Below are 24809 nucleotides of genomic sequence, written 5' to 3'. Positions count from 1 at the left end.
ATAAATAAGTGCTTTCTCATGTCCATGGAACCAGACGTCTCATGCGTATAATTCTATACTGGTTCAACAAAACCACTATGTGAGTCGTCTTTCATCGTAGTGTAATAACTCTGTTACAACTTTAACAGATGTAATCATCTTCAATGGAATACTCAAGTCAACCCTTTCTTTCGCCGTAAAGCGCCTTACTCCAACCATACAAGCACACCAACTTCATTCAACGTCGTTGGATTGCGTGGCATCTCCCCTTCTCTTTCCGCACAACCCACACACCCCGCAATCGCTAGCATTGCGATACTGCGTGGTCTGACATGCATCACTCGAACATTGCCATGAGCCTGGTGCTGAGGAATCCAACACGTTGGCACACATTGCACATGTAAGAGCTAGACCAGGGTTGGCGTATGAACACATTGAGCATGTTCCAATAGGTGCTGACTGATTGTTCGTTGAATTTTCTGGTTCTGTTCCTGCTGTTGGTGTCGTTGAAGATTGGGGTTTGGTCTCTTCCGTAGCCTTTGAGGTGTCCTTTGCATTGACACGGCTCATTGAAACTGTTATCTTGGGTTGTTCAGACTCCTTTGACGACTCTGATTTGATTTTTGTGGTTGGCGTCGTCAACGATTGGGATTGTTTCTTTTGACCTTGGGGTTGTGTGTTTTTAGGTACGTCTGATATCTCTGGCCCAGGAGACTCCCCTTTGATGCCCCTGATCATCCTTTGAAGCTCCTGCGTCTCATCTATTGCCCCAAGATCATCAACGTCCTCATCTCCGCAGACTCTGACCATCCCTCGACCTTGACCGTCGAGTATTCTCTTCCCGTCGACACCAATGGTGTCCTTGGAATCTTCTCCGGGCTCATCCTCGAACTCGCTGCCGCTGCCGGAGTCCGTCTCCTCATCGTCTTTGACAGGGTCCGACTCATCTTTTTGTTTGTCGAAACGTGCGAGCGCTGCAGCTGCTCTGAGCTCGCGCCCTCTCATACTTCCAGCAACCCGAGGCTTTGCTTGAATCTTCTTGCCGCTTTCCAGCTTGACCTTTTCCACTTCATCTGCACCAAGAGCAACTCCGTTGGCACCAAACTTTTTCAGAATTCTTTTCTCCTTTCGTTCTTGGTAGGACAACTGCGGTTTGACCTTTCTCTTTCGTCTCGATCTGTATGTGCCTCCACAGAGATGTCCCGGGAGAATCTCATCGGCAAGTACAGTGTTTTTCTCCCACTCGCCAGTGGCAAGGTTGGCGCCTCTACCCCAGATGCCGTCTCCCATGTACTTTTTGGACCAAAGCTCGTGCATCTGCGATGCGTAGGAATTCCGGACCGCCCAGAAAGCCCGAGAGTGGTTCATTTGCTTACAGTGCGCTAGCTCATGCATCATGACCATCTGGACGTAGTTGAATGGAAGCCAGCGGCCGGTGCTGGGTGATTTTAAAACCAGTTGAACTACCTCTCCTGCATTGAAGTTGCGCCCGACGAATTCACGGTTTGGTTCGTATTCTTCTAGAGAGGTGACATATAGATGATGTTCTCTCATGATGGGGCCTTTGGGAGGTAAAAGTTAGCAACAAATACATTGTGCCATGAGAGGGAAACCTACGGCACTGCGCAGCTATTCTTTCGAGAAAATCCTGTGCGATCTTCTTGTCAGGACCTTCTAAAGGCTTGATAAAGACAATATTGGGATTTGGCTGCGTTTTTCTTTCATTTAGCCGTTGATATCCAGCAACCATTTTGCCTCGGATTTTGGGATTGCGAGTACAAGTGTAGGATGTTTACAGGGGTTTATTCCCTGGTCTGTCAATAAATGAGGTTGTGGATAAAGACGTCTCAGTTAATGAATGACGCAGTGTGACAAGGAGTGATGCCCGGTGGACGCGTAGAGTGGAAAATTAGAATCGCGAAGTCATGTGACTGGTTCAATATAATCTCGAGGTCTATCTACTAAGTTAGGTCTTCTTTACTGCAACTAACAGAAACGTTGATCTCTAGGCTTTAGGCTATAGGAATAAATAACCTAAAATATCTAATCTTAACAGCATACGCTAACCTAATAATTTCGTCTCTTATGGTCCTGATGTAATGTTTCTAATACCCTAGGGCTAAAGGACATACTTAGACAACCAAGTATGTTTACTACAACTGGCCATCTCGGTATATCACACACGTGAATGCATACGAGCATTTGGACCTTTACCTCGTAAACTATAGTATATAGCCATTATTTCCTCGACACTCCATCACATACGACCAAAGCTCGTAGAGAATACGGGGTCCCGTCCGCTCCCCCATCGTCAAGCTGCGAAGCGCTGGATTAGTAGTTGGGTCGGTGACGACCAGCGAATCCCCAGTGTTGTATGTTTCATTTTTGCAGTTTTCTCTATTGCTATTTTGGCCTATGAATATAATCATGGTAGGTGGAAGACGGTGTGATAGTCCATGGTTAGTTGATCCTTGCTGCCACATAACCATGAGGGTCAAGAGTCTATTGATGTCTAAAATCTATATGCTCTAGTGGGTAGCAGAAAAGTTAGCCTCCTAAGTCTTAGAGTATAAAAATAAGTAGTCTAAGAAGCTTAGTCTAAGAGCCATAAGATGTCCTAATAATTTTATCTCTTATGCTCCTGACGGTCAATTTTTCTGATACCCTGAGGATGCTAACGAATGATTGAAAATTTCGCTTGCTGGGTCTATCACAAAACAACCAACATCTCATCGCTAATGCCAATGTCTAATGTCAATTTCATCATCGTCCATTCCTTCATGTGTATCATTCTTCCTGAGCTGGCCTCTCTTCGACATTGGCGATGGCACTTTGCAAAGCACTTGTCAAGTCTACATGAAACAGCGGCTTGTTCTGACCATGAACCACAGCGCCCCTCCGCCTTTGCTTCTCCAACTCCCTATGTGACATGGATCCATAAGATCGTACAGAGGGCATTCCTCCGACCAGAGGCTCTTCTTCTGTGATGTCAAAATCTCTGGGCGTAATGCCGTGGAAGTCCGTCTCTTCAGCTAGAGCTGAGTCTCTATCCCCGATCTCTGCCACGCTGAAAATGGACTTCCATCTGCGCTGTAGTCCCTCCTCTTCAGGTCTGCAAGGCACTCCAAATCCTGCTGCTATAAGCGCTCTCTTGGTCCATCGGTTGTTGATACAGGCAAAATGCCAGTCGACCCCATCCGGAGAGGCGTATGAATCAAGTTGGTTCCGTATATCAATCAGTCGTTGTATCGAAGTGATGTCAACGTTGTTAACAGAACTGAAATCCATAACTACTGCTTTTAATGTCGGAAGGGTGGAATCCGCGTCAACGTGTACAGGTCGTTTTGCAGATTTCCTGGGTCCCGGGTTATTCCATGGCCTATCTCCTGGTCGTTCAAACGCCTCGGGACTGCTGCGCTGAGTGTTTGACTGGATGAAATCGGTGAGATAGTCCAGGGACGAATTGGCGTTTGGGTAGTTGAAGCCTTCAGAGAACCTGTAGATAAATATTCCAGGGTAAGGATGGCCAACCTCGACTTCAGGATTCGAGCCGTCGTCATGGTCGAGTGGAAGAAACACGTTTCTTGCGGAGATGTCCAAATTCTCTGTCGTCCCAAATCTCCCAACAACTTTGCGATGGTGGTCACCGATAACATGATCCCCAATGACTGAGTGAACCTTGACTTTACCCATAAATCGGCCATGGGCTTTAAGAATTCGATACAAGAATACGGCACCCGAGAACAGAACTGTGGCATACAATCCAGCCTCGATGTGTGCAAAGATGCTGACGATTACTCCAGTGAAAAAGATGAAAACTTCAATCGGCGAGACCCTCCAGAATTGATAAACAGTATTTGGAGGCGTGACGAGATCGCCGACAGCGTGTATTATAACAGCTGCAAGAGCGGCATTGGGGATATAAAAGAAGACGGCCGTTAACAGGTATGTTGCAAGAAGTACAACAAGTCCAGTAACTATACCAGCAGCAGGCGTTCGCACGCCAGCCTTCGACTGAATAGCCGTGCGACTGAAAGATCCTGTGGAAGGGAACGCTCCAAGAAAGGGACCAATGAGATTGGCCATTCCGATAGCAACCATTTCCTGCGAAGGGTCGATCGTGTAGTTATTGACTCGTCCGAATGACTTGGAGATGGCTATGTGCTCGACGAGCAAGACAATGACGGTTGCTGGCAAGTAAGGACTGAAGCCTGAGATAAGATCCGGTGATATTTTGGGTACCCCGATGTTCTGGAAGCCTTTGGTATTGTCAGTTCATTATCAAACCAGCAACATATTGTGGTGGCTTACCCTTTGGTACAGCTCCTAGAATGTTGAAAAGAGTATTATCTCGTCTGTGCTTGTTCAGAGCCCAGCTGATGGTCGTGTACATTATGATAACAAACACTGTTCGCATTGTGTTGGTGAAGAATAATAATCTCTTGTGCTTCGGGTATCGTTCTGCGGCGATGGTGAGGCCCTGGCGAAAGCAGTACAGAATAGCCAGAGCAGATAACCCGACAATGGCATCGGAGTTTGCCTCTCCCAAATGCTCGATAGTATTTTTGAAGACTTTGTATGGCGAATCCCGAGTCGAAAAGCCTGATAGACCAAGCAGCGCCGGTAGTTGACCGACGCAAATAGTGATAGCAGAGCCAGTCATGAAGGCCGAGAGCGAAGTAATAGAAATGAGATCCACGATCCATCCACATCTGAGCAGCCCGATAACAAGAACAACAAACCCAGCAGAAATAGACAAGGCGGAAGCAATCACATGGGCTGGTATTTCTTGCCCAGAATTCTGGATGTCATGGACAACGTTGCCAACAACGGTGGAAAGGACGGCAACGGGGCCAATCGAGATATCCTTGGAAGTCCCAAATATCCAGTAGATCAAAGCCCCTATGAAGGACGAGTAGAGACCAAACTGAGGTTCCAAGTTGGCAAGCATGGCATAAGCCATTCCTTGTGGAACCACGACTGCGCCGATTGTGATACCAGCGACTAGGTCGCCTGCAAACCACTGCAAATTGTAGTGGCCTATCCAATTCGAGAAGGGAAATAATGAAGCTCCGTATGTGATGAGATCCTCTTTGGATGGGATTTGTTCCTTGACCCATTCTGCTGACGTGGGTTCAGTCTCATAGAACGAGCCGCCATTTTGTGACGAGAGAACTGAATGATCACCCATCTGGGCGCATTGGTCTCGCTTTTGACCTTCTAGTTTGATACCTAGGATCTTGGCTAGGCCATGACCCAGAGTGTTCTGGCCTGTCATTATAGGTCTTGATGTGTATGTTTTAAGTTGGTGCTTTGTTCGGTCTGTATTATGTAGGCCGCGTAGGTATGTAGACTCCAGATATAACACTGGCTATATTTTGAGGGTCCTCGTCAAGACAAGATGCCGTTTATTTCAGCTGGAGCATGGCATATATATTCTTTGGTGATTGCGCTAGTAACTGGGAACCTTGAGTAGCAGGTAGGTTGCTAAAAAATAGAGACTTGAAGCAGTACAGACGAAATCATTAGTCCATTCTTAGGCCATTCATACACTAAGAGTGATCTAATATTTATGTCAGCCACCAAAGTCAGTACCGGTTTTTATGCAGCCCACCTGAGTAGGTTCTATTGAGTTGAAATCATCAGGTCATGTATTACCCGTGTGTTTTAATATAGAGGCTGCCCGGTGCTCAGCTTATTTGATGTTGTAGCTGCAGGCTGGCTGCCGGTGTAGAAGTGGTGTTCAATTATGTAGTCTGGGATCCTAGATCAGGACGATGACGAATATCGTGGGGTTAAAGACGACATTAGAAGATGGAGGATGCGATTATAAGGAACTGAGAATTATATATTATTTATTCATGATGTAGAGTAAAGAAGCCGGGGAACTGACTTGGTAATCAGGACTGTCGACAATGGGGATTCGTGTATGAATGATAGGCGGTAGAAGGTCACTCGGAAGCGCCGTAAGCTTCTATTGATAAAAATCTCCATCTTTTTCTGCCCAAGAAACAAAAGATGCGCAGCCTTGACCAACTTTTGAGTGCCCATAATGATATAAAAATGGGTGCATTATGTTTGGCATGACCGATGTCGCAATCGCCACTTTGCCTATCATGGCAATAGTGTAACGGCCTTAGTAAACCCCGTGGTCTATCACTAAACAATCCTTGAAACACTAAAGAGCCACGGGGATCGATATGGAACCAGATAAGCGATGGGAAACTATTTGAAGGCTACTACTCTATAAAGAAATTCAGTAAGAAATTGTTTAGATCCAGGTTCCAAGCAACTGGGAGATGCTGACAGCTACCGATTTTGGTGGGCGTTCCTCCATTGGATAGTCTAAGCTTGTGATCTGTATCAATCCCTCAGGGTACCAGAAAAACTGGCCGCTGAAAGCATAAGAGACGAAATTAGTATGTCAGCTTATGCTACTTAGACTATAGTCTTTAGGCTATTTATTTTTGTAACCTAAGACTTACGAGGTCAACTTTTCTGCTACCCAGTAGCAATCATAGGCCTATGTTATGGATGATGACCTCTATAACATTTGTGATATATACCAGAATGATCTCAGGCCCCTAGAAATGTACCTCCATCCAGTCAAATATTCTGTTTTATCTCGAACTGAACAGGAAGAAAGAAAGAAAGAAAGAAAAAAGATCTCGCTAAAACGCATGTAAAAGTCGGCGGATCGGCCCAGCCAGCCCCGATCTCAAAATAGCATACAACCAACCTCTCAAATTACGTGCATTCCCGTCCTCATAGTCATGGACAAAGAAGAATAGCAAGAACGTTAAAAGCATGGGAATGGAGACATATGACGAAATATCAAGAGATGGTATATCAAAAACCGTTGCAACTCTTGAACCATTGCAATTGATATCATCACCACCTAATTAGAAACATTCAAACACAAGTTTGAATGAAAACGCGAAACAAACACGATTCATCAAATTGTCCCGTCAGCGACATCTTCTCTCTACCTTTCTCCTTCTTCCTCCCTTTCCAAGTTAACCAACCGCCAGCCTCCCCGCTAATGGAAAACCAAATTACATCTTGATCACTGTCTCAACGGCATCAGCCCTAGTAATAATACCAAGGCTATATTCTACAACCTCGCCACTTATTCTCATCGAGTCTTTTGTATAATACAGATACTTCCCTCCCTCCCTTCGTCTCCTCATGCTTCTCTCCCCAGTTCAGCGATAACCTCAAAAAGCACCACAACCATGTCGGAGCCATCATCAAACTCCAACCTCAATGCCAGCTTTAAAGCGTCAACACCCTCGCTTCCTGCCCCTGTAACGACAACACAACTCCAAGCCCCGCCATCGCCGCGCACTCATCGCGCCCTTCGTCGTCTTCAATCCGCGCACACTCTCGGCGCCCGCGCCCGCGAACAGGCCACGCCCTCCCTCATTTCTCAGCAGCGACAGCGCGACGACCAGCGCACTACCAACGTCAACTCCAAAACAAACTCCAATGGCGTTAACTCGCCCACAAGGTCCTCTCCAGCGCCGCCTCCTCTCTCAAACCAAAACGTTCATCGCTCGCCCCAGCGAGGACGTGCCAACAGCGATGCCACACCACCCCTCGTCCACCAAATGAACGTCGTTACAGCCAGCAAACGTGCCGGGAGTAAGAAGCCCGTCTTTTCGCATGGCCATCTGCCGTTGCATCAGATTATACGCGAGGGGCCGACCGATGGTGATTTCTTGGGCGCTTTGGAGAGTGCGCGCTGGAAGGTCATTGATGAAGGTGTCAAGAGTGCTGAAGATGGCATGGTAAGTCCAACAAACTCCTAATTTTTCGCCCCCAAACTAATCATGGTGTAGTCAACACTAAGAATATACGTCTGGCTCGTCCTCCTCGATGCCCCTATCCTATCAACAGACGATTATCTTGCCCTCATCCACCGAGGCGCTTCTCCAGCCTACTCCAAAATCCGCAACGACACATTTCGCACCCTCACAACCGATCCCCTCTTCCGCCGCCGTGTTAGCGAGGCCAGTCTTATTCGACTCCTCAATGCAATCGCATGGAAGCTCCACGACACTCGCGAGGAAACCCGCCAGAGTCGCCCTACCAGCAGCCGCGCTTCACTTCCAGGCGGTAGCAGCATTCGTTCTCACTCAAACGCAAGCACATCATCTCCTACCGCTCGCAACAGAGCTCGTGCCCTGACGCTCACAACCGAAGGCTCTGAATCTGGCGCTGGCGCCTCGAGGTTGGAGCCTGGTACCTACGTTCAGGGTATGAATGTCCTGGCAGCTCCTTTTCTTTATGCAGCTCGCAGTGAGGCAGAGGCGTTTGTGGCCTTCCACTCGTTGTTAACTCGCGAGTGTCCCGGCTATATCCGCGGTGCTATGGATGGTGTCCATCGAGGTCTTACCCTGGTAGATAAAGTACTTGCTATTGTAGACCCCAAGCTGAGCATGTATCTCACTGCAAAGGGGCTGTCAGCCGAGATCTATGCTTTCCCCTCTGTCCTGACGTTATGCGCCTGTACACCACCTCTGCCAGAAGTCTTACGATTGTGGGATTTTTTGTTCGCCTATGGACCGCATCTCAACATTGTCTGCATCGTGGCACAGCTCACGATCATGCGATCACAGATTTTGCAATCGCCCAGGTAACAACTGCACACGAGTCACGGATTCCATCAATTACTAACGTTTCCCAGTCCGAACAAAGTCTTAAGATCGTTTCCTCAGCTCAATGCGGATCTCGTCAAGTCCGTCACTATTGGTATTATCAAGAAGATTCCAGATGATGTTTATGCCGAGATTGTGTCTCACGCAATGTAATCCAGGCTAGCTTTAGCGTGCTTCCGGGTCCAAGATAAAGCTGCGAGTCCTAGGATACTACAGTCTTGAGGCACAGCATGGGCAGGGGTCTTCTCAATTGCGATCTCATCTGACGTGCATACCGCCTCGCGAATCGGAAGTTTATCGCAAGCTGGATATCTTGCACAACAGCTCTAAAAGCACAAAGGGTTCTGCAGCGGAAGGAAGCCTTGTTGAGTACTTCCACCGAGCCATCCGTTGTTTTATTACAGACGACAGGCTGTTTTTTGTTTTGTTTATGGTTAATGATCAAATGCGTTATGATTGGAGGAATATGATGGAATATGAATAATGAAAAAGTTCATAACGGGTAACAGGGCCGTCATAAGATGCTCCAGATGAATTAATGAATGAATATACGACTGCTTGGTTTATCTATTATCTATTTACATGCGAATTGAATTGAAGCGAAACCGTGGCCTGCTGCCCATTGCACGTCTCTTGCGGACTGGGCTTCAAGACTCTATTAATCAAGTTCAACGCCGGCTTACATGCTTATACTTATTCGTCTGACAACATAAGACTTCAACACCCAGGAAAGGGAAGTTGAAGCTCAAATTTTGTTTTACCATCACTCACGTTATGATCGTCAATCATGGATACTCGTCAACGTGGATATGCAACGTAGCAGATGGACGTGCTGTTCAAGTTCCTCCCCCGAAATGCATCACCCCCTGGCGAGATGTCAAGGTTTCTTGCTGGTGACCAGAATACACAACGGGTACTCGGCCAAAGTATTGCCACGTGGGCGGCGCTGCAATCAGTTCTGGTGACCATGTTTTAAGACTTTGAGCACGGGGCTCACAAGTCGAGCCAAAGCTGACCAAACATGGTAGAGCCAATCAACTGTGCGATACCATCGAATGTCTTGAAAAGACTCGACCGAGACGTGGCTCTTTAACAAACACCATTCGATGCCTCAACCCTTAGTACGACGGGCAGCCACCCTCAGCTCGGTGGAAAGCGTTGGCAAAGAAGGCTTGCATGGCTGAATAGTGGAACAAAATGCCTCCGAGAACAGCAGCATGCCACAGGTTGTGGCTTCCACCGATGTAATCAAAGCAACCAGGATACCATCTTTCAGGGATTTTGCTAGCGTAAACAAATGCACCTGAAAGGTAGACCAGCATAGACTTGGAGATGGGCGAGTAGAAATCATAAACAAAATCGAGGCCGTGAGTCCATCCGAGCTGCACCATAGGAAGGAATCCAGTCAAGGCAAGGCCAACGTAAAAGGCGACACGAACCCATGCCATATCGGCACCATTAAACCGAGGATGCCAAGGGAGAATGACGCCACCAATTCCTAGGAACGCCGTCAAGCCCATGTAGATATAACGGCTGACAGGATCGCAATAAAAGGCAGTGTACTCTGTCGTCATAATTGAGGCGGCAATCAACAGAGAAATGCCAGTATAGTCGACGCAGGCGAAAATTGAAATAGCGTCCACATCTGCGACAGCGTTCATGGTGTGCCAGATTGTCGAGCAGACAAGTGTCAGGCAAGCCATGACGAAAAAGACACCAGCGACAAACACATCAGACTTGCTGCTGAGGGTAAAGTTGACAGTATTAGGATAAAAGTAGAGCGCAATTGCCAGAACCAAAACAAGACCGAGCGCATGAGACCAAATATTGAACAATTCGTTGGATGGGGTGAAGACTGAACGAATACATTCAAGTTTGGACTCGGTGAAGCGATAGCCCTTGTGGATGTGGGGGTTGTTTCGCCAAGGAGAGGGGAGGTCGTCATAAGAAATAAGGCGCCCTTCCTTGGCCAAGACGATAGCCTGTTGAATATGTTCTTCGAGAGAGTAAGCGGCTTGGATGGCGCGCTCAATACCCTCGTTTGCGACTCGACGTCCCTCATCCATAAAGGCCTCGGCGGCATTGGCGGCGTTTGCGAAACCTTGCTCGCGCAACTTGTAGGCGCGAGTCTCAAAGTCGGAAAGCATCGTCTCGAGCAAGTCGACGCCCATGTGAGCCTTTTCGTTCAGTGACTCTGCGGCTTCCAGGGTCTCCTTGTACCTTGTCTCGAGAGTGTCGACCATGATGTGTAGACGGCGCCGTCCGGCACCGAGGACTTCCTCGGAAGCATGGGAGCATCTTGAGCGAACAGCCTGGAGGGTGGAAAAGGTGCGCGATATGCTCGAGTCCTTGCTCAGGTCAACGTAGTTCTCGATGAAGTCGAGGCGGCGCTCGAGCTCGGAAAGGAACAGGTCGACTTTGAGAAGAAGACCCTCTTCGCCATCCATGATATGACCGACAATGGATCGTCTTCTGGGTATGAAGAAAGAGTGTCGTCGCTTTCGGGGACCGGCGTCGGGTCGAATGTCGGAACCAGAGGTGGTCGCAATGTTATCACTATCACGGGCCTTGTACGTACAGGCCGTAGTGATGGCGGTGGTAACGTCGGACATGGCGGCGGCTTGATAACTTTATCGAAAATGCTGGTGTTTGTGCCGCGACAATTAAGCCAAATAGTAAGCTGGCAAGCGTTGTAACGCTGCAACTGTGGTGGCGACGAGTCAGATTCAATGCATCAAGTGATGCTGATAATCGGTTGGTCAAGTTGTTGAATAAGTATTCAGCTTGCCTAAGTTGAGGCTTTTGTCGAGACCACGAGCAATGAATGGAGGGTGCAATTGGTTGTTATTAATTCAGCAAGAAAGTCTCGGGACGAGGGACAAGTTGGGTGAAGTATGGAAGGAACCCCTGCGGTTAACTGCGACGCGGGGACAGCGATAGCCGAGTTTGGTTGGCGGAAATAGTCCAATGTCGTTTTTTTCTCTCTTTCTCAGTTGGATAAGGATCTGCGAATAAGCCGAAAAGCCAAGCCTTGGTGTACTGGAGATGTGATTATGATTGTTGAGGGGGTCAAAGAATTAAAGGAGAGTATTTAGTAGAGTAGAATTGAAGCAAAGAAAGGAGAGATGAATGGGTTCAAAGGAGAAAGGAACGAGCAAGGCGCATGACGGTTGAGATGTTGAGGAAGTGACTTGGACCATCAACTAAAGAATGGGAAAAAAGGAATGGAACTCGATTAATCCCAGCACCTGAAATGACGGTGCCGGGGGCGGCCTTGGCGTCCACTCCCTTGCTAGGTTACTTAACGGACGCCACTTGCTAAACGACTGCATCCTTCATTGGGCAGCGATTTAATAAGGCGAAGACGGTATGTACTCTATAACATAATACGTTCTCATTTCTCGGTTCATGGGAATATTTACGAATCGGTGTATTGACTAGGAGGACTTGAAGTGATGGAGGCAAGTGAGCTTGTTAACATGGAGTTGGAATCACTTCTTTCTAACAAAACATAAACCAAAAGACACAACTTCATGACTTTCACAAGATAGCTCGGTAACAAGTTACAGCTCGCCACGGCCCGCTTGGCGACTTTGAAGATGACCACTCGGGCCAATAGGGCCTCAATCTTCCAAACGCCGCCGATGCACCCACGGACACTTGCAGCCGAAGGGTCTGTTCTGGTTGGTTCATGTTCCTGAACTAGAAGGTAGAAGAAGTCGACTTAAAGATGATGCGGATGACAACAATAGGTCATGGGAGAAAGCAGTATCAGCTGACGTTTGATAGACGTCTTTCTGGTTTCACACTCATGTCCGACCTGAATTAATACCCAAATACATCCTCTCAACTTGTCCGCAATATCTATCCGATGATCCCGGAGCAGAAAGGGGTCGGAGCGGGTTCATGCTTATTGCATTTCGAATAATATGGGGTTTGTATTGGAGCCAATCCATGTGTCATTGTCAACTCAACACCAACCGCATAGTTACACATGTATCAACTGTCATATGCGAATATGAGGCTTGAAAGTTATCCGAGTATGTTATGCACAGATCTCTGTCAGTTCAAAGGAGTAGACGACGGGCGTGATTCGTTGTTGGAATGCCACCGCCTTGTTTACACAGCAGACGAACAGACGCAGGGACTATATCTAATATCTATGTGCCGATCTTAGGCGGTATACAGTAAGAATGTATATCTCTACTCTGCAGTTGCCCTTGAAGAGTCAAGTATTCGTACAACGCAAGAGTTAACAGGACTACAACATATGTCAGAAACCAGTTATACATCGCACAATTGCTAGACACTATGGATTATGTCTACGAGCATATAAATAATAATCAAATATCTATTGTACTCTTGAAGGCTATAGAATATTATTTGAGTATCTTTCTTGAAAGAAATCCAAAACCTCTTTCAGAACTGGTGGAAGAAAACGACATTCTGATAGGCTTCTAAATCTATTGGGTCACATTGGAGTTATATATAGGTCTAGGTAGAGTTCAGAGCTTGCTTGATACGAAGCAACATCCCAAATAAATAGATATAAAAAATACACTTTTCAATAGACAAACTCTGACCAGGGATTGACTGATGTAGGAGGGAGAAATAGCCACTGTGCATACAGTACAGAAGAAGCCTCTTCTATCACCCTCATCATAGAGTTCAGTCGTTGCTGTGCCAGCTACGTATGTATTCTTATTGGGAAACCCTTGCTCTGATACATCGAGTTTTTAATCCAGATGGATCCTGATTGTCAAGAATTTCCAAGTAAATTGAGAAGGCTAGAGCTTCAGCTTACAGGCTTATGTATAAAAAGTAGACAAACTCTGTTCTTTGGAGTAGCTTTCATCCCAAAGGTTTAGGTATGTATTTCAGACAGCCACATGGCGGGGCTGGAGGGAAAATCGCGATGCGACGCGACAAGACGCGACTAGTAGTTTAATTGATTGCATTATGCCTGGCACCTGCATCCCAATCGACATCCTTAACCATCACCACCAAATTTCTCATACTCGCTGATAGATCACACTTGCTGCCAAGATGACCATCTCACAGAATAACACAGATCCCAGTCCCTCTAATGGCTCAAAATTTATCAACCATGAAGAGAACCAGTACCTTGACCTCGTTCGGGAAATTCTTGAGACCGGCGAGCGTCGACCAGATCGGTAAGAGGCCGTCGATGCGACTATCTTGGACTACCTTGCTAACAAAGTTCACAGTACCGGTACAGGAACATTCTCAATCTTCGCTCCTCGACCCCTGAAATTCGCCCTCAACAACAACGGGACCCCCATTCTCCCCCTCCTTACCACGAAGCGTGTCTTCACTCGCGCCGTCATTGCCGAGCTCCTCTGGTTCATTGAGGGTAACACCTCTTCCAAGAGTCTCAGTGAGGCCGGTATCAAGATCTGGGATGGAAACGGCTCGCGCGAATTTCTCGATAACCTTGGTCTTCAACATCGTGAGGTCGGCGACCTAGGTCCTGTATACGGCTTCCAATGGCGGCACTTTGGCGCTGAGTACGTCGATGCCAAGACAGATTATACCGGCCAGGGCGTAGACCAGCTTGCCGAGATCATTCACAAGCTACGAACCAACCCTTATGACCGCCGCTTAGTTCTTTCTGCCTGGAACCCTGCCGACATGAAGAAGATGGTTCTACCGCCTTGTCATATGTTTGCCCAGTTCTACGTATCCTATCCCCGAAGCAAGGACGAGAACTCAGAGGAGAAGCCCCAAGGACACCTTCACTGTCAGTTATATCAACGATCTTGCGACATGGGTCTGGGCGTTCCCTTCAACATTGCTAGCTACGCGCTGCTGACACACATGATGGCACACGTCTGTGAGCTGGTCCCTGGAAGCCTTACCCATGTCATGGGTGATGCTCATGTGTACCTCGATCACGTTGATGCCCTCAAGGTCCAACTTGAGCGCGAGCCGCGAAACTTTCCCGAGTTGGAAATTGCCAGAGAAAAGGGTGGAAGCATTGATGGATGGAAGGCAGATGACTTTACCGTCAAGGGATATGACCCCCATAAAACAATTGCTATGAAGATGTCTGTATGAGCTATGTCAGTTGGGTTATTTGGAAGTCGGGATTATTTTATGAAACAGAATAGATGGCGTTGGCATAGATTTATTAAATAGGTACATAAGAACCTTATTGAAATTTATGACTCTGGATGCAGGGAAGCGAAACATATTGCCTTTTAAAGTTGTGCCAACCACCAAAGTGCTACTCTGGTAGTGATATGTAAATCTGGCCCCACCTTTGTGCTCACCTATCTAATAATTATTGTTCCTGCAAGAACAAGCAAACAGTAACCACTTGACATCAATCGCATCTACAACAAAGGACGTTTCGCCAAACACTGCCCATCGCTTTACCGATAACACACGCACGCGAAAACATGGCTATCGACAAAATAGTGACAGACACGAGGCTCTGCGCCGTCCTGCAGATTGCCGACCAGGCACGCGATCAAGCCAGTGCCCTCATCAACCTCGGCGAACAAACATACAGCCAAGGACCTGCATCAGACGAGGCGCAAGATGAGTTATTCAAGCAGCAACGGCTCCTTTTCACCACTGTGGCCCATTTGAAAGGATTGCACCGAAATGCCTGCTTCACAGCCCGCGAGACGAAAGGTCAGACTGCCGAGTCGCGTCAGGAAGTCGATCGCCTGCATCTCCAACTTCAAAATCTTTACTACGAGCAACGGCATCTTCAGGGAGAGATTACTGCCTGCGATTCTTACGAGTAAGCCGCGACACCTGCACTTCTTGCTATGGCATGGGTCAACCAGGGCAGCCCGCTAACACATTACAGCCACAAATACCAGCAATTGCCTCTGATCCCCGTGGAAGAGTTCCTAGCACAGCACCCCGAGCATCAAGATGACGACGAGAACACTCTGATGGTGGCGCGCATCGACCACGAGCGAGCCGAGCGTGAAGCGCTTGAGCAACAACGACAGGAGCTCCTCAAGCGAAAGCAGAAACTCATTGCGGATAACAAACGACGAAAGGACGACTTGGCTAACCTTGACAATGATCTCGAAAAGTTTATTGATGTCAGTACCTTCAATTTTCCGTCACGAATTGTGTTCCTTTGTTCTAACATTCTTCCAGGCTGCCAAGCCAATTCAGAAACTCTTCGAAAAGGCACCTTGAGAGGTGGTTTTGTACGATTAATAAAACCACTCGATCGCCGGTTTTACATTCTCATGTTGAGCTAAGGACTCGACTCGGCCTAGAAACAGGCATTGAAATTCAGGAGTCGAGGCAAATTGACGTCACGGCAGGATGATACACAGCGGGAGTACGGCGTTTATGCTTACAGACGGGATCGGAACAAGAAGCGGATGATTTCCCTAGACGATAGACTTCGGAAAATCTCTTTGTATACAAGATACCACTTGGAAAGACACCAATGATCAAGATCTGAATCGAGCATCCATTTTCATTTAGTGCCCAAGAACAGTCTCTCACCGCACAGACACAGCTCTAATAGACCAGCCAAGCTTCCTCTACCACACGGTATTTCCAAGTCCCATGGCTATTGGTTCATGATGCTACAGGCGCAATTATACCCAACACTAAGTTAAAGGATGGTGCTCTACCTTTGTCGTATTAGAGCGGGTCTTTGCGAAAATGCGAGATCCAATCACTTGTCCCCGTGGGTCGATGATAGCCATGCATCATGGGCATCAACTAATACACTCGCCGAATATCGCAAGATAACCATAAAACCCTTGGTTCGACTCCAGAAGCCTCAGCGTGGGTTCGGTACATCTGAGAGCGAGTCTCTAGCCAGTTATAGCAGCGCGTGTTAGAGTTACGGCTTGTTATTGACGACGAAGGCCCTAGCTAGCATCAACACCAAGCAAGCGTTGCGACACATACCCAAGCATCCGAAAGTTGGGTAAGCTACGTGAACAATACCTCTAGCCAGTCAGATTTTACTGATCGAGTTGGCGGGTGGGATTGTGGCAGCGAGTCTATTGGCGAAGACTTACACATGTATATCAAGTGCTTTTTCGCTCTCAACGGTAACTTGACGAGCCGGGTCATCTACAGTCCTGTTAGCCAGAGCAACGTGACTGGTGGCGGTGGCCTTTTGAAAGATGCCCGAGCCCGGTACAAGCAGGCTCTCCGTCACATGTGGGGTGCTCTCGACACAGGTTTCGCTCTTTGTAAGCTTGTTCAGCTATGGAAAGATCGAAAGCAAACCTGTCGAGCCTACCAGCCCCTTCATTACACACTTTCAGATACCAACGATGTCGCCATTCCCGAGACTTACATGGATGATGAGCAAAGTGGTCATCATTATGCTGATAATGGCATATTTTCTAGTATCCAAAAGGATACCGTTGAACAACCTCACTGGGAGCGCATCTTCTACATGATGCATCGCCTTTTCGAAGCCCATTTTCTCCCAGTCCACATGGCCATTCTTGTTGTCACATCCGCACTATACGTCAAACTCACAGAGAACAACGACGACCCACGGAACCTGGCTTGGATTTTTAGCTGGTGCAACATTATCCGCATTTACGGTTTCTTTCAGATTGCAGTATACGTGTCTCTATACGAAAGCTACCACCAGGCAGGGGTGTCGGGTCGCGAGAGGGAAATGGTCAAAGCAGGTCTGGCTGACGGGATGGGCTTTTCCAGGCGATCTCTCAAGAAGAACTGGCATGACTACCTTGCCATTCCTATCGTCGCTCCGTTGTATGGTACCATCCCTAGTGCCCAGGCTCTGATCTGCCAGCTCTGGGGTCAGGACTTGGTTTATACTGTGAGCAAGAAGGCTACTAGACGACAGATACCTACCGTGAAAGTGGACGATATGGCGTAAGGTTTTAATGGGATAAGAAGCCACTGAGTGACAAAGTCATGGCGAATGCACGGTTTATAATGGGCATGGGAATATGGTCACCTCATGGGAACGTTCTAAAACATATTATTAATAATATCTTAGCTGTGAATAATAGTCCATAATTATATGGGTATATCGGTACACACAAGACTAGGTATGTAAGAATGGGAGTACATACATCCACATCCTTAATCGGCCTTTGAATCACACCCGGGTCAGGCGGAGTCTCTCGGCGCCGAACCACTTCGGATGTTAAAATGGAGTTGACCAATGAGAAGCAGGTCGGGCGACTAATACAGCATTCGGAGACATTCTTTGTGGTATTACTCCAAGATATTTCCTTTTCGAGACGGATTGTAAGTAGAAAGGACAGCGGCAGGAATGTATTCAATCAACTATATAAAGCGTATACAAAACAACTCTCCAAGGATAAAATTTGCTGTTCTGTATCAAAAACTTCATTCTTCATCCAGCATATATTACCAACTTTTGATTCAACCATGTCATCGTCAAAGCAACTACGTATTGGCGTTTTTATGCCATCAACCGTACAGCTTCTCGACCTCGCAACTGTCGACGTGCTCGCCACAATGTCTAGTGAATATCTCGGCATCCTTCCTCTCCCTTCTCATATTGGCAGCATGGCACCCAGCACCAAGATCACGTACATCACATCGCCGAAGCTCTTCCCACACGTGGCCCTGACAGCAGATCTATGCGTCCGTACAACACACACGTACCAAGACGATGATGTTGCGCCAGGGAAGCTAGACATCGTCGTTGTCCCTGGTACAGACCCAGCTGATTCTTTCGAGGAAGATGCGAAAAAGTGGCTGAGAGATCAGTTCAACACTGAGGGAGTCGATGTGCTATGTGTTTGTACCGGCGTTTTCTTGTGTGGCGCAGCGGGCATACTAGACGGGAAGAGTGTGAGCGGACCTCGAGGGCTACAAGATGACCTAAGGAAGAAATATCCAAATGCCAAATTTGTTGGAGAAAAGTATCGATGGATTCAGGATGGTAATTTGTGGTCAAGCGGTATGTTTTCACTCGAGTACAAGTAATGAGCCCCTTGGTACATAAACTAACAGAATGTTTAGGTGGAATAACAAATGGAAACGATATGATGGTTGCCTATGCCTATGCCAACAGCAGATATTGGCCAACACCCATTGTTAGCATGGGTGCCATGCTTACAGATGTAGGTGATCGGCCTCAGATGTTTGATCAGGGTCAGAAGAAGTTCTTTTTAACAATGGCATGGCATATTGCACGCTCTTGGTTCTTGAGTTTGATGCCAATGAAGAAAGGGCTGAGTAAGATGGACTAGACAGATTCAACTATTTTCTGAGATCGACAGACAGGACAAAAACGTGTCAAGTCAGAAAGTACAACGTACGTCATGATCGAGGCAGTTACCCTGTAATCAGTGTAGATAGCATCTAGATTGGTGTTCTAATAATAATACTTGAAAAACAAAAAAGTCTGTCCCATATACTCTCCCTACTTGCACTTTGCCTCATGCCTTTAGGCTCGGCCTGTCCGCGCTTGACTCAGTCAGTATACAGAAAGTTACATTTTTTCCCGCCCGAGTGCCTTCTTTGAGGCTCAGAGGCTCTGGTTCTTGCCTCCAGTTAACCTGTGGAGTTTGCGGCGGGAAAATCTGCACTAAAGCGGGTACCACCAGCTGTTGCTGCGACAGCGACAGCCCCATCCAGATAAGGATTCTTATCGCTTCCTCTCATTTGTCGACTGTGATGTACACAGTGGGGCTGCCTCTCGAGCCCCGAAAAAAATTTCGAAGCTTTGGAGGATGCTTCTCGATTCTTAGTTTTCTTTCCCAGCGAACGAGAGTTTTAGCAAATCTTCATCTTAACAACATCTCCTCGTCTTTTCTCCCACATCCTAATTCTCTCTTCTACCTCTTCATTCCATCTATACTCCAATACTATTTTTGATCCAAAAGTAATCACACAACCGTCACAATGTCTGCTGTGCCTGGTCCCGTTTACGGCCTCGAGGTCCCGCCTGGCGAGATCTTGATTCCTGCCGCCATGGAGTTCCCTGCTTCTGTAAGTTTATCTCTCGAGCCTTTACGACGCTCTTGATGCGTTGCGATGTGTCTGTTCGACCATAGTCGCTCTCAGTCGCTGGCGCATCATTTGCGACACCGCTTGTCTTGCCAGCTGGAGACCTGAATTCTAACCAGAAAATCTTGCAGTTCCGCATCACAATGGCTGCCGTGGACCCCACCGAGGAGCCCGAGGCCGATGGCGAGGGCAACATCCCTACCGTCCCTCGCTCTACCCTGCGCCTCGTCAAGCGTGCTCTTCCTGGCCTCGAGGATGAGGATGATGAGATTGACGACGAGTACATGAAGGCCCTTCTTGCTGGTTCAGATGATGAGGAGGACTCCGATGAGGAGGCCAACGGTGGCCCTAGCGACCCTGCCAAGGCAAAGAAGCAGCGACAAGCTGCTGCCATTAAGAAGCTTCTCGAGTCCGCCCAAGAGGAGTCCGACGAGGAGATGGAGGATGCCAAGCCCAACGGCAAGGCCAAGGGAAAGGCCAAGGCCACCGAGGAGTCCGACGACGATGAGGATGAGGACTCCGACGATGACAGCGAGGAGGGTGCCGACCTTGAGAACTTTGTCATCTGCACTCTCGACACCGAGAGGGTAAGTCATATGCTGAATACGATGGGTGCAACCAGCTAACTTTGTATCAGAACTACCAGCAGCCTCTCGACATCACCGTCAACCACGGCGAGAAGGTCTTCTTTGTTGTCACCGGTTCCCACACTATCTACCTGACCGGAAACTACATCATGGACGATGATGAGGATGACGAGGACTCCGAGGACGAGGATGAATACGATCTCTCTCCCGACGAGCTCGAGTACGGCCTTGAGGGTGACGACAGTGATGCTAGCGACGACCTTGATGGACTTGAGGACCCCCGTGTCGAGGAGATCGACACTGACGAGGAGGAGGCCCCCAAGCTCGTTGCCGCCAACAAGGGAAAGAACAAGCGCGCCGCTGAGGAGGCCGCTGGCCTTGACGAGCTCATCACCAAGGAGGATGCTAAGCTCTCCAAGAAGCAACAAAAGAAGCTCAAGAACAACAAGGGCGAGGCTGTCGCTGCCGAGGAGAAGAAGGACGCCAAGAAGGTTCAGTTCGCCAAGAACCTTGAGCAGGGCCCTACCGGTTCTACTACTGAGAAGCCCAAGCAGGCCAAGGACTCCAAGCCTGCCACCGGTGTCAAGGTTGTCCAGGGCGTTACCGTTGACGACCGAACTGTTGGCAACGGCCGCACTGTCAAGAGCGGCGACACTGTTGGTGTCCGATACATCGGCAAGCTCCAGAACGGAAAGCAGTTCGATGGTTAGTCCCCTACCATTACTCCACTACAATTACAAGATTACTGACATTGCAATAGCCAACAAGAAGGGTAAGCCTTTCTCCTTCAAGGCCGGCAAGGGCCAGGTCATCAAGGGTTGGGACATTGGTGTCATCGGCATGGCCATTGGTGGCGAACGCCGTCTTACCATTCCCGCCCACCTCGCCTACGGCTCCCGTGGCCTCCCCGGCATTCCCGCCAACAGCACCTTGATCTTCGATGTCAAGCTTCTGGAGATCAAGTGAGCGTAGCAACTGCTATGACTTCCACTAGTTTGAGTTGCCGACTCGACACCAGCCTCGTATAATAATACCCCTTAGAGAGCGGTGGCAGAAGGCAATAAACAAGTTGATGGTACGGAGATACCTACCCTTCCCAGGTTTCTATATATCATCTGCTACGCGATCGATATCGTGCCGCATATGAGGATAAAGAGCTCTGGGCCTGTGCCCGACCTCTACAAAGAGCCAATGTTTTATGCAAAAACATGAGGGGAGCAGTTTAGGTGGTAACCAGGTGTGATGGGGCGAGGACCGTCCTGCGTTGCATGATATGAATTGGCGTACGATAAAAAGGGTCATTGTTTCTTTTTGCTGTTGATTGCGGGGTTTCCCTCGAATCTGGAATGATATTGTAGAGTTGAGCAGATAAAATGTTATTTCTTGCCTCTTCAACTCACGATTTGATTGTTTGAATGTGAATTGGTGTCTCTTGCCGTGAACTGCGTAGAAGCATTAAATGTCAACTTGGTAAGTGCACCTGAGGCAGTCACGACGGCCCAAACCAAAGCAGACCTGACCTGAAGTCTCCTATCCGTGGATATTACCTATATCACCTCTCCTCCCAACTCACATCCATAATGTAATATGCCTACTCTGGCATAAACAACGCTGTCGTGTGCACACGCTTCAGGTGTCATTCTCTTCAGAGTACGGTTATTACACCAATTCATTAATCACATTGCTTTCTTATTTCAATATTGATGCAGCAATAACTTTCTTTTCATTACTAAATCTGCAGCATCATGGCACAGACGCTGCTAAAGAAGGCCAGCCAACAGTTCATACGACTTTCTTCTTGCGATTCGAAAAATGCAATCGAACCGTCGCCGGACTCTGAGTTGAATGGCCCTGAAGGCCCTGAAGCACAGCATGGTCGCAAGGTTGGCAACATTGCCTCGAAAAGATGGAAGCCTCTTCGCAGTGCTTTCAGAAACTTAAGAATCAGTGGACGGAGCGGTAAGTCATCCGTTTGCCCTCACTAATAACCTGACCTAACTTTAATAGTTATTGAGATATCAAAGGATTCAAAACCGCCCACGGAGGACCAAATCAAGGCCCATCAGTTGACCAAATATGCCTTACAACATGGATTCACCGTGAAGGGCACCAATCCGAAAGGAATGCCCCGAAAGTCGCACCTGAACCCTGTGGCCATGACCTCCAATTCGACCTTGGTGATCCGAACTCCTCCACAAAGGGCGCGAAGTTCTCTTCAACCATTGAATATTACTCCATTGAGTGACTTGGAAACCCCTTCTTGCTCTGAGGCAAGTGCTAAGCCCTCATCATATCAGGAAGAGTCAACAGCCAAGACATCGATCGAATCCTCTTCCTCGCAGCAGTATGACGCAACAGCTGATAGACGATACAACAGACGGAATCCATGGACTCGCTCCAGTCCCGAAGGCCGGGCACTTACCACTATTCCAGAAGCTGGCGTGGTTCAGGCTCGACCCACCATCGCTACCGTAGAGAGAGCCTCTGCCGCAAAGATCTTTCTCGAGACCCATTTCAACGAGATTCTGTACAAGCCCAATGCCAGGGCCTTGAGGAATCAGCAACTTGAAGCGCAGTTGCGTACCTGCTCGCTAATGTCATTGGATGAAAAGGAGAAGATTCGGGTGCAGTACAGAATACAAGAAACCTGCCACCTGAGGGAGCTACGGGCAATGAAAGCCACCTGTATCGCTCAGAAGTCGAATGACGATTGTAGACTATCGGTCAACAATTACGAGCCGCTACAGATTTTAGGCAAGGGAAGTTTTGGAGTGGTTAGATTGGTGCGTGAGAAGCCTGCCCCAGGTCATGCTTTCCCAGGACAAGTATACGCCATGAAGGTAATTCGAAAGTCGGAGATGATACGGAACAGCCAAGAGGGACATCTCAGGGCCGAGAGAGACTTTCTTGTTGCCTCCGAAGGCTCGCAGTGGTTCGTTAAAGGCAAGGTCGGAATTCTCCAGTACTCAGCTAACAGAACGTTCACAGGGCTGTCCCATTGATTGCTAGCTTTCAGGACCCAGCAAGTCTCTATCTGGTGATGGAGTACATGCCCGGTGGAGATTTCCTTGGGCTACTGATTCGACAAAACATCTTGCAAGAACCCATTGCGCAATTCTATATTGCAGAGATGATCCTTGCTATGGAAGAGGCCCATCGTTTGAACATTATCCATCGAGACATCAAACCAGACAACTTTCTTATATCGGCAACCGGCCACTTGAAGATCTCCGATTTTGGGCTAGCATTCGATGACCATTGGTCCCATGACGCAGCATATTACAACACACATCGATACTCACTGGTTCGAGGACTTGGCATCAACATCAACGGCGATGAGACAGACCAGAAATGCAGCAAGAACATACTAAAACAATTCGAATGGTACCAGTCCGTCGTTTCCGGGATAGACAGACACGGAAGATATCCGTTGGCCAAGGATGAAGATTTGCGAAGTCTCATCGGTTGGAGAAACAGGCATGGAAACCGGACTGGTGCGCGGTCCGTCGTCGGAACTAGCCAATACATGGCCCCCGAAGTCGTTCGTGGTGAGCAGTACGACGGAAGATGCGACTAGTAGAGCATTGGAATCATCCTATATGAATGCCTCTACGGACAGACCCCCTTCTTGGCAGAAGAAGGGCGTAAGCAGACGAAACAAAACATCGTTGTGAGTACACCCAATTACATTCCAGCTGAGCGAAATGACTGACATACTGTCGCAGGACTTCAAAAAGAACTTCTGCTTCCCGCGCAGGCCTTTCGTTAGCGAAAAGTGTAAAGACCTCATACACTGTCTTATCCAAGACAAAGAAGAGCGCCTGTGTTCGAGGAAGTACCAAACATCATACCGTAATGGGTTTCAGGGTCCACGGTTGACAGATTACACTGGTCGCTACGTTTTCCCTGGCGACGCCGAAGACATAAAAGCGCACAGATGGTTCAAGAATACGCCATGGGAGCGCTTGCAGTCTATGCCAGCACCCTTCACTCCCAACCTACAGAGCGATGATGATGCCCATTACTTTGACGAGTCTGAGCCGTTCGAAGACTGGTCCGAGTCGATACCCTCCGGGATATACCTCAACACAGAAGATGTGCGAGAGTTGCTGTTTGGATTTGATACACATGTACAGCAGAAGGCGATAGAGCTCATCAAAGTCCCATTTGATGCGGCCAAACTCCGAAGCATGGACCGCGAAATCGATGCAGCAAAGGACCTCCAACTCAGTGAAAAGGCAACTCTGAAGCAGTTTGTCAGGTTCTACGGACACAAAGAGCGCAAACGCCCACGAGACATGCTGCTTCGGGACAAGAATACGAAAAAGATATCATTGAGGATACGAAAAGAGACTGCCTTCATGGGATATACTTGGCGACGAATGCGACCTGGGGGTTACATCGATCCGAGACCTATAGAGACGCCTCCAGTCTCTGAAGTTCAAGTTGCGGCTTAAAGCGCTTTCACTTTTGTGGAAGGATACCGCAGACAGGAAAAGGGGCAAAAATAAAGAAAAACAGAAAACGACAAAAAGAATCACGGGGAAGACAGAGGGCGGCGAGTTATTGGAAAGGGTGTGAGCCCTGAAGGTAGTATTAT

The 24809-nt window shown here is 48.0% G+C and overlaps 10 protein-coding genes and 1 non-coding gene across 11 annotated transcripts; 8 read left to right on the top strand and 3 right to left on the bottom strand.

The window, feature by feature from the left end:
• Window positions 1-213: 213 nt before the first annotated feature.
• Window positions 214-1729, bottom strand: FGSG_01067 (uncharacterized protein; the record flags this gene model as incomplete). The annotated part of the gene is made up of 2 exons (XM_011318522.1): window positions 214-1541; window positions 1597-1729. The coding sequence occupies 2 exons, from the start codon at window positions 1727-1729 to the stop codon at window positions 214-216; spliced, it is 1461 nt and encodes a 486-aa protein (XP_011316824.1).
• A 513-nt stretch (window positions 1730-2242) lies between these two features.
• FGSG_20000 lies at window positions 2243-2358 on the top strand. The gene has a single exon (XR_892989.1). It is a non-coding gene; the product is annotated as a 5S ribosomal RNA (ribosomal RNA).
• Window positions 2359-2766: 408 nt separating this feature from the next.
• On the bottom strand, window positions 2767-5257 carry FGSG_01066 (uncharacterized protein; the record flags this gene model as incomplete). Its single annotated transcript, XM_011318521.1, has 2 exons — window positions 2767-4238; window positions 4291-5257. The coding sequence occupies 2 exons, from the start codon at window positions 5255-5257 to the stop codon at window positions 2767-2769; spliced, it is 2439 nt and encodes an 812-aa protein (XP_011316823.1).
• Window positions 5258-7214: 1957 nt separating this feature from the next.
• FGSG_01065 (uncharacterized protein) lies at window positions 7215-8792 on the top strand (the record flags this gene model as incomplete). Its single annotated transcript, XM_011318520.1, has 3 exons — window positions 7215-7769; window positions 7821-8617; window positions 8669-8792. The coding sequence occupies 3 exons, from the start codon at window positions 7215-7217 to the stop codon at window positions 8790-8792; spliced, it is 1476 nt and encodes a 491-aa protein (XP_011316822.1).
• Window positions 8793-9171: 379 nt separating this feature from the next.
• On the bottom strand, window positions 9172-11251 carry FGSG_01064 (uncharacterized protein; the record flags this gene model as incomplete). Its single annotated transcript, XM_011318519.1, has 1 exon — window positions 9172-11251. One exon carries the CDS (start codon window positions 11249-11251, stop codon window positions 9758-9760), a length of 1494 nt encoding a protein of 497 aa, XP_011316821.1. The 3' UTR covers window positions 9172-9757.
• Window positions 11252-13685: 2434 nt separating this feature from the next.
• FGSG_01063 (thymidylate synthase) lies at window positions 13686-14717 on the top strand (the record flags this gene model as incomplete). Its single annotated transcript, XM_011318518.1, has 2 exons — window positions 13686-13813; window positions 13868-14717. 2 exons carry the CDS (start codon window positions 13686-13688, stop codon window positions 14715-14717), a joined length of 978 nt encoding a protein of 325 aa, XP_011316820.1.
• Window positions 14718-14964: 247 nt separating this feature from the next.
• On the top strand, window positions 14965-16087 carry FGSG_01062 (uncharacterized protein). Its single transcript, XM_011318517.1, has 3 exons — window positions 14965-15411; window positions 15481-15724; window positions 15783-16087. Exons 1-3 carry the CDS (start codon window positions 15062-15064, stop codon window positions 15822-15824), a joined length of 636 nt encoding a protein of 211 aa, XP_011316819.1. The 5' UTR covers window positions 14965-15061; the 3' UTR covers window positions 15825-16087.
• A 584-nt stretch (window positions 16088-16671) lies between these two features.
• Window positions 16672-17654, top strand: FGSG_01061 (uncharacterized protein; the record flags this gene model as incomplete). The annotated part of the gene is made up of 2 exons (XM_011318516.1): window positions 16672-17507; window positions 17648-17654. 2 exons carry the CDS (start codon window positions 16672-16674, stop codon window positions 17652-17654), a joined length of 843 nt encoding a protein of 280 aa, XP_011316818.1.
• Window positions 17655-18032: 378 nt separating this feature from the next.
• FGSG_01060 (uncharacterized protein) lies at window positions 18033-18862 on the top strand (the record flags this gene model as incomplete). The annotated part of the gene is made up of 2 exons (XM_011318515.1): window positions 18033-18570; window positions 18633-18862. The coding sequence occupies 2 exons, from the start codon at window positions 18033-18035 to the stop codon at window positions 18860-18862; spliced, it is 768 nt and encodes a 255-aa protein (XP_011316817.1).
• A 655-nt stretch (window positions 18863-19517) lies between these two features.
• Window positions 19518-21175, top strand: FGSG_01059 (FK506-binding protein; the record flags this gene model as incomplete). The annotated part of the gene is made up of 4 exons (XM_011318514.1): window positions 19518-19604; window positions 19670-20209; window positions 20260-20914; window positions 20970-21175. The coding sequence occupies 4 exons, from the start codon at window positions 19518-19520 to the stop codon at window positions 21173-21175; spliced, it is 1488 nt and encodes a 495-aa protein (XP_011316816.1).
• Window positions 21176-21954: 779 nt separating this feature from the next.
• On the top strand, window positions 21955-24666 carry FGSG_01058 (uncharacterized protein; the record flags this gene model as incomplete). The annotated part of the gene is made up of 5 exons (XM_011318513.1): window positions 21955-22168; window positions 22217-23141; window positions 23198-23764; window positions 23829-23853; window positions 23935-24666. 5 exons carry the CDS (start codon window positions 21955-21957, stop codon window positions 24664-24666), a joined length of 2463 nt encoding a protein of 820 aa, XP_011316815.1.
• Between the last annotated feature and the right edge of the window lie 143 nt (window positions 24667-24809).

The sequence above is a fragment of the Fusarium graminearum genome, chromosome 1, assembly GCF_000240135.3.
Source record: "Fusarium graminearum PH-1 chromosome 1, whole genome shotgun sequence".
NCBI classification, from domain to species: Eukaryota; Fungi; Ascomycota; class Sordariomycetes; order Hypocreales; family Nectriaceae; genus Fusarium; species Fusarium graminearum.
This window is presented reverse-complemented; position numbering and strand designations above follow the sequence as displayed.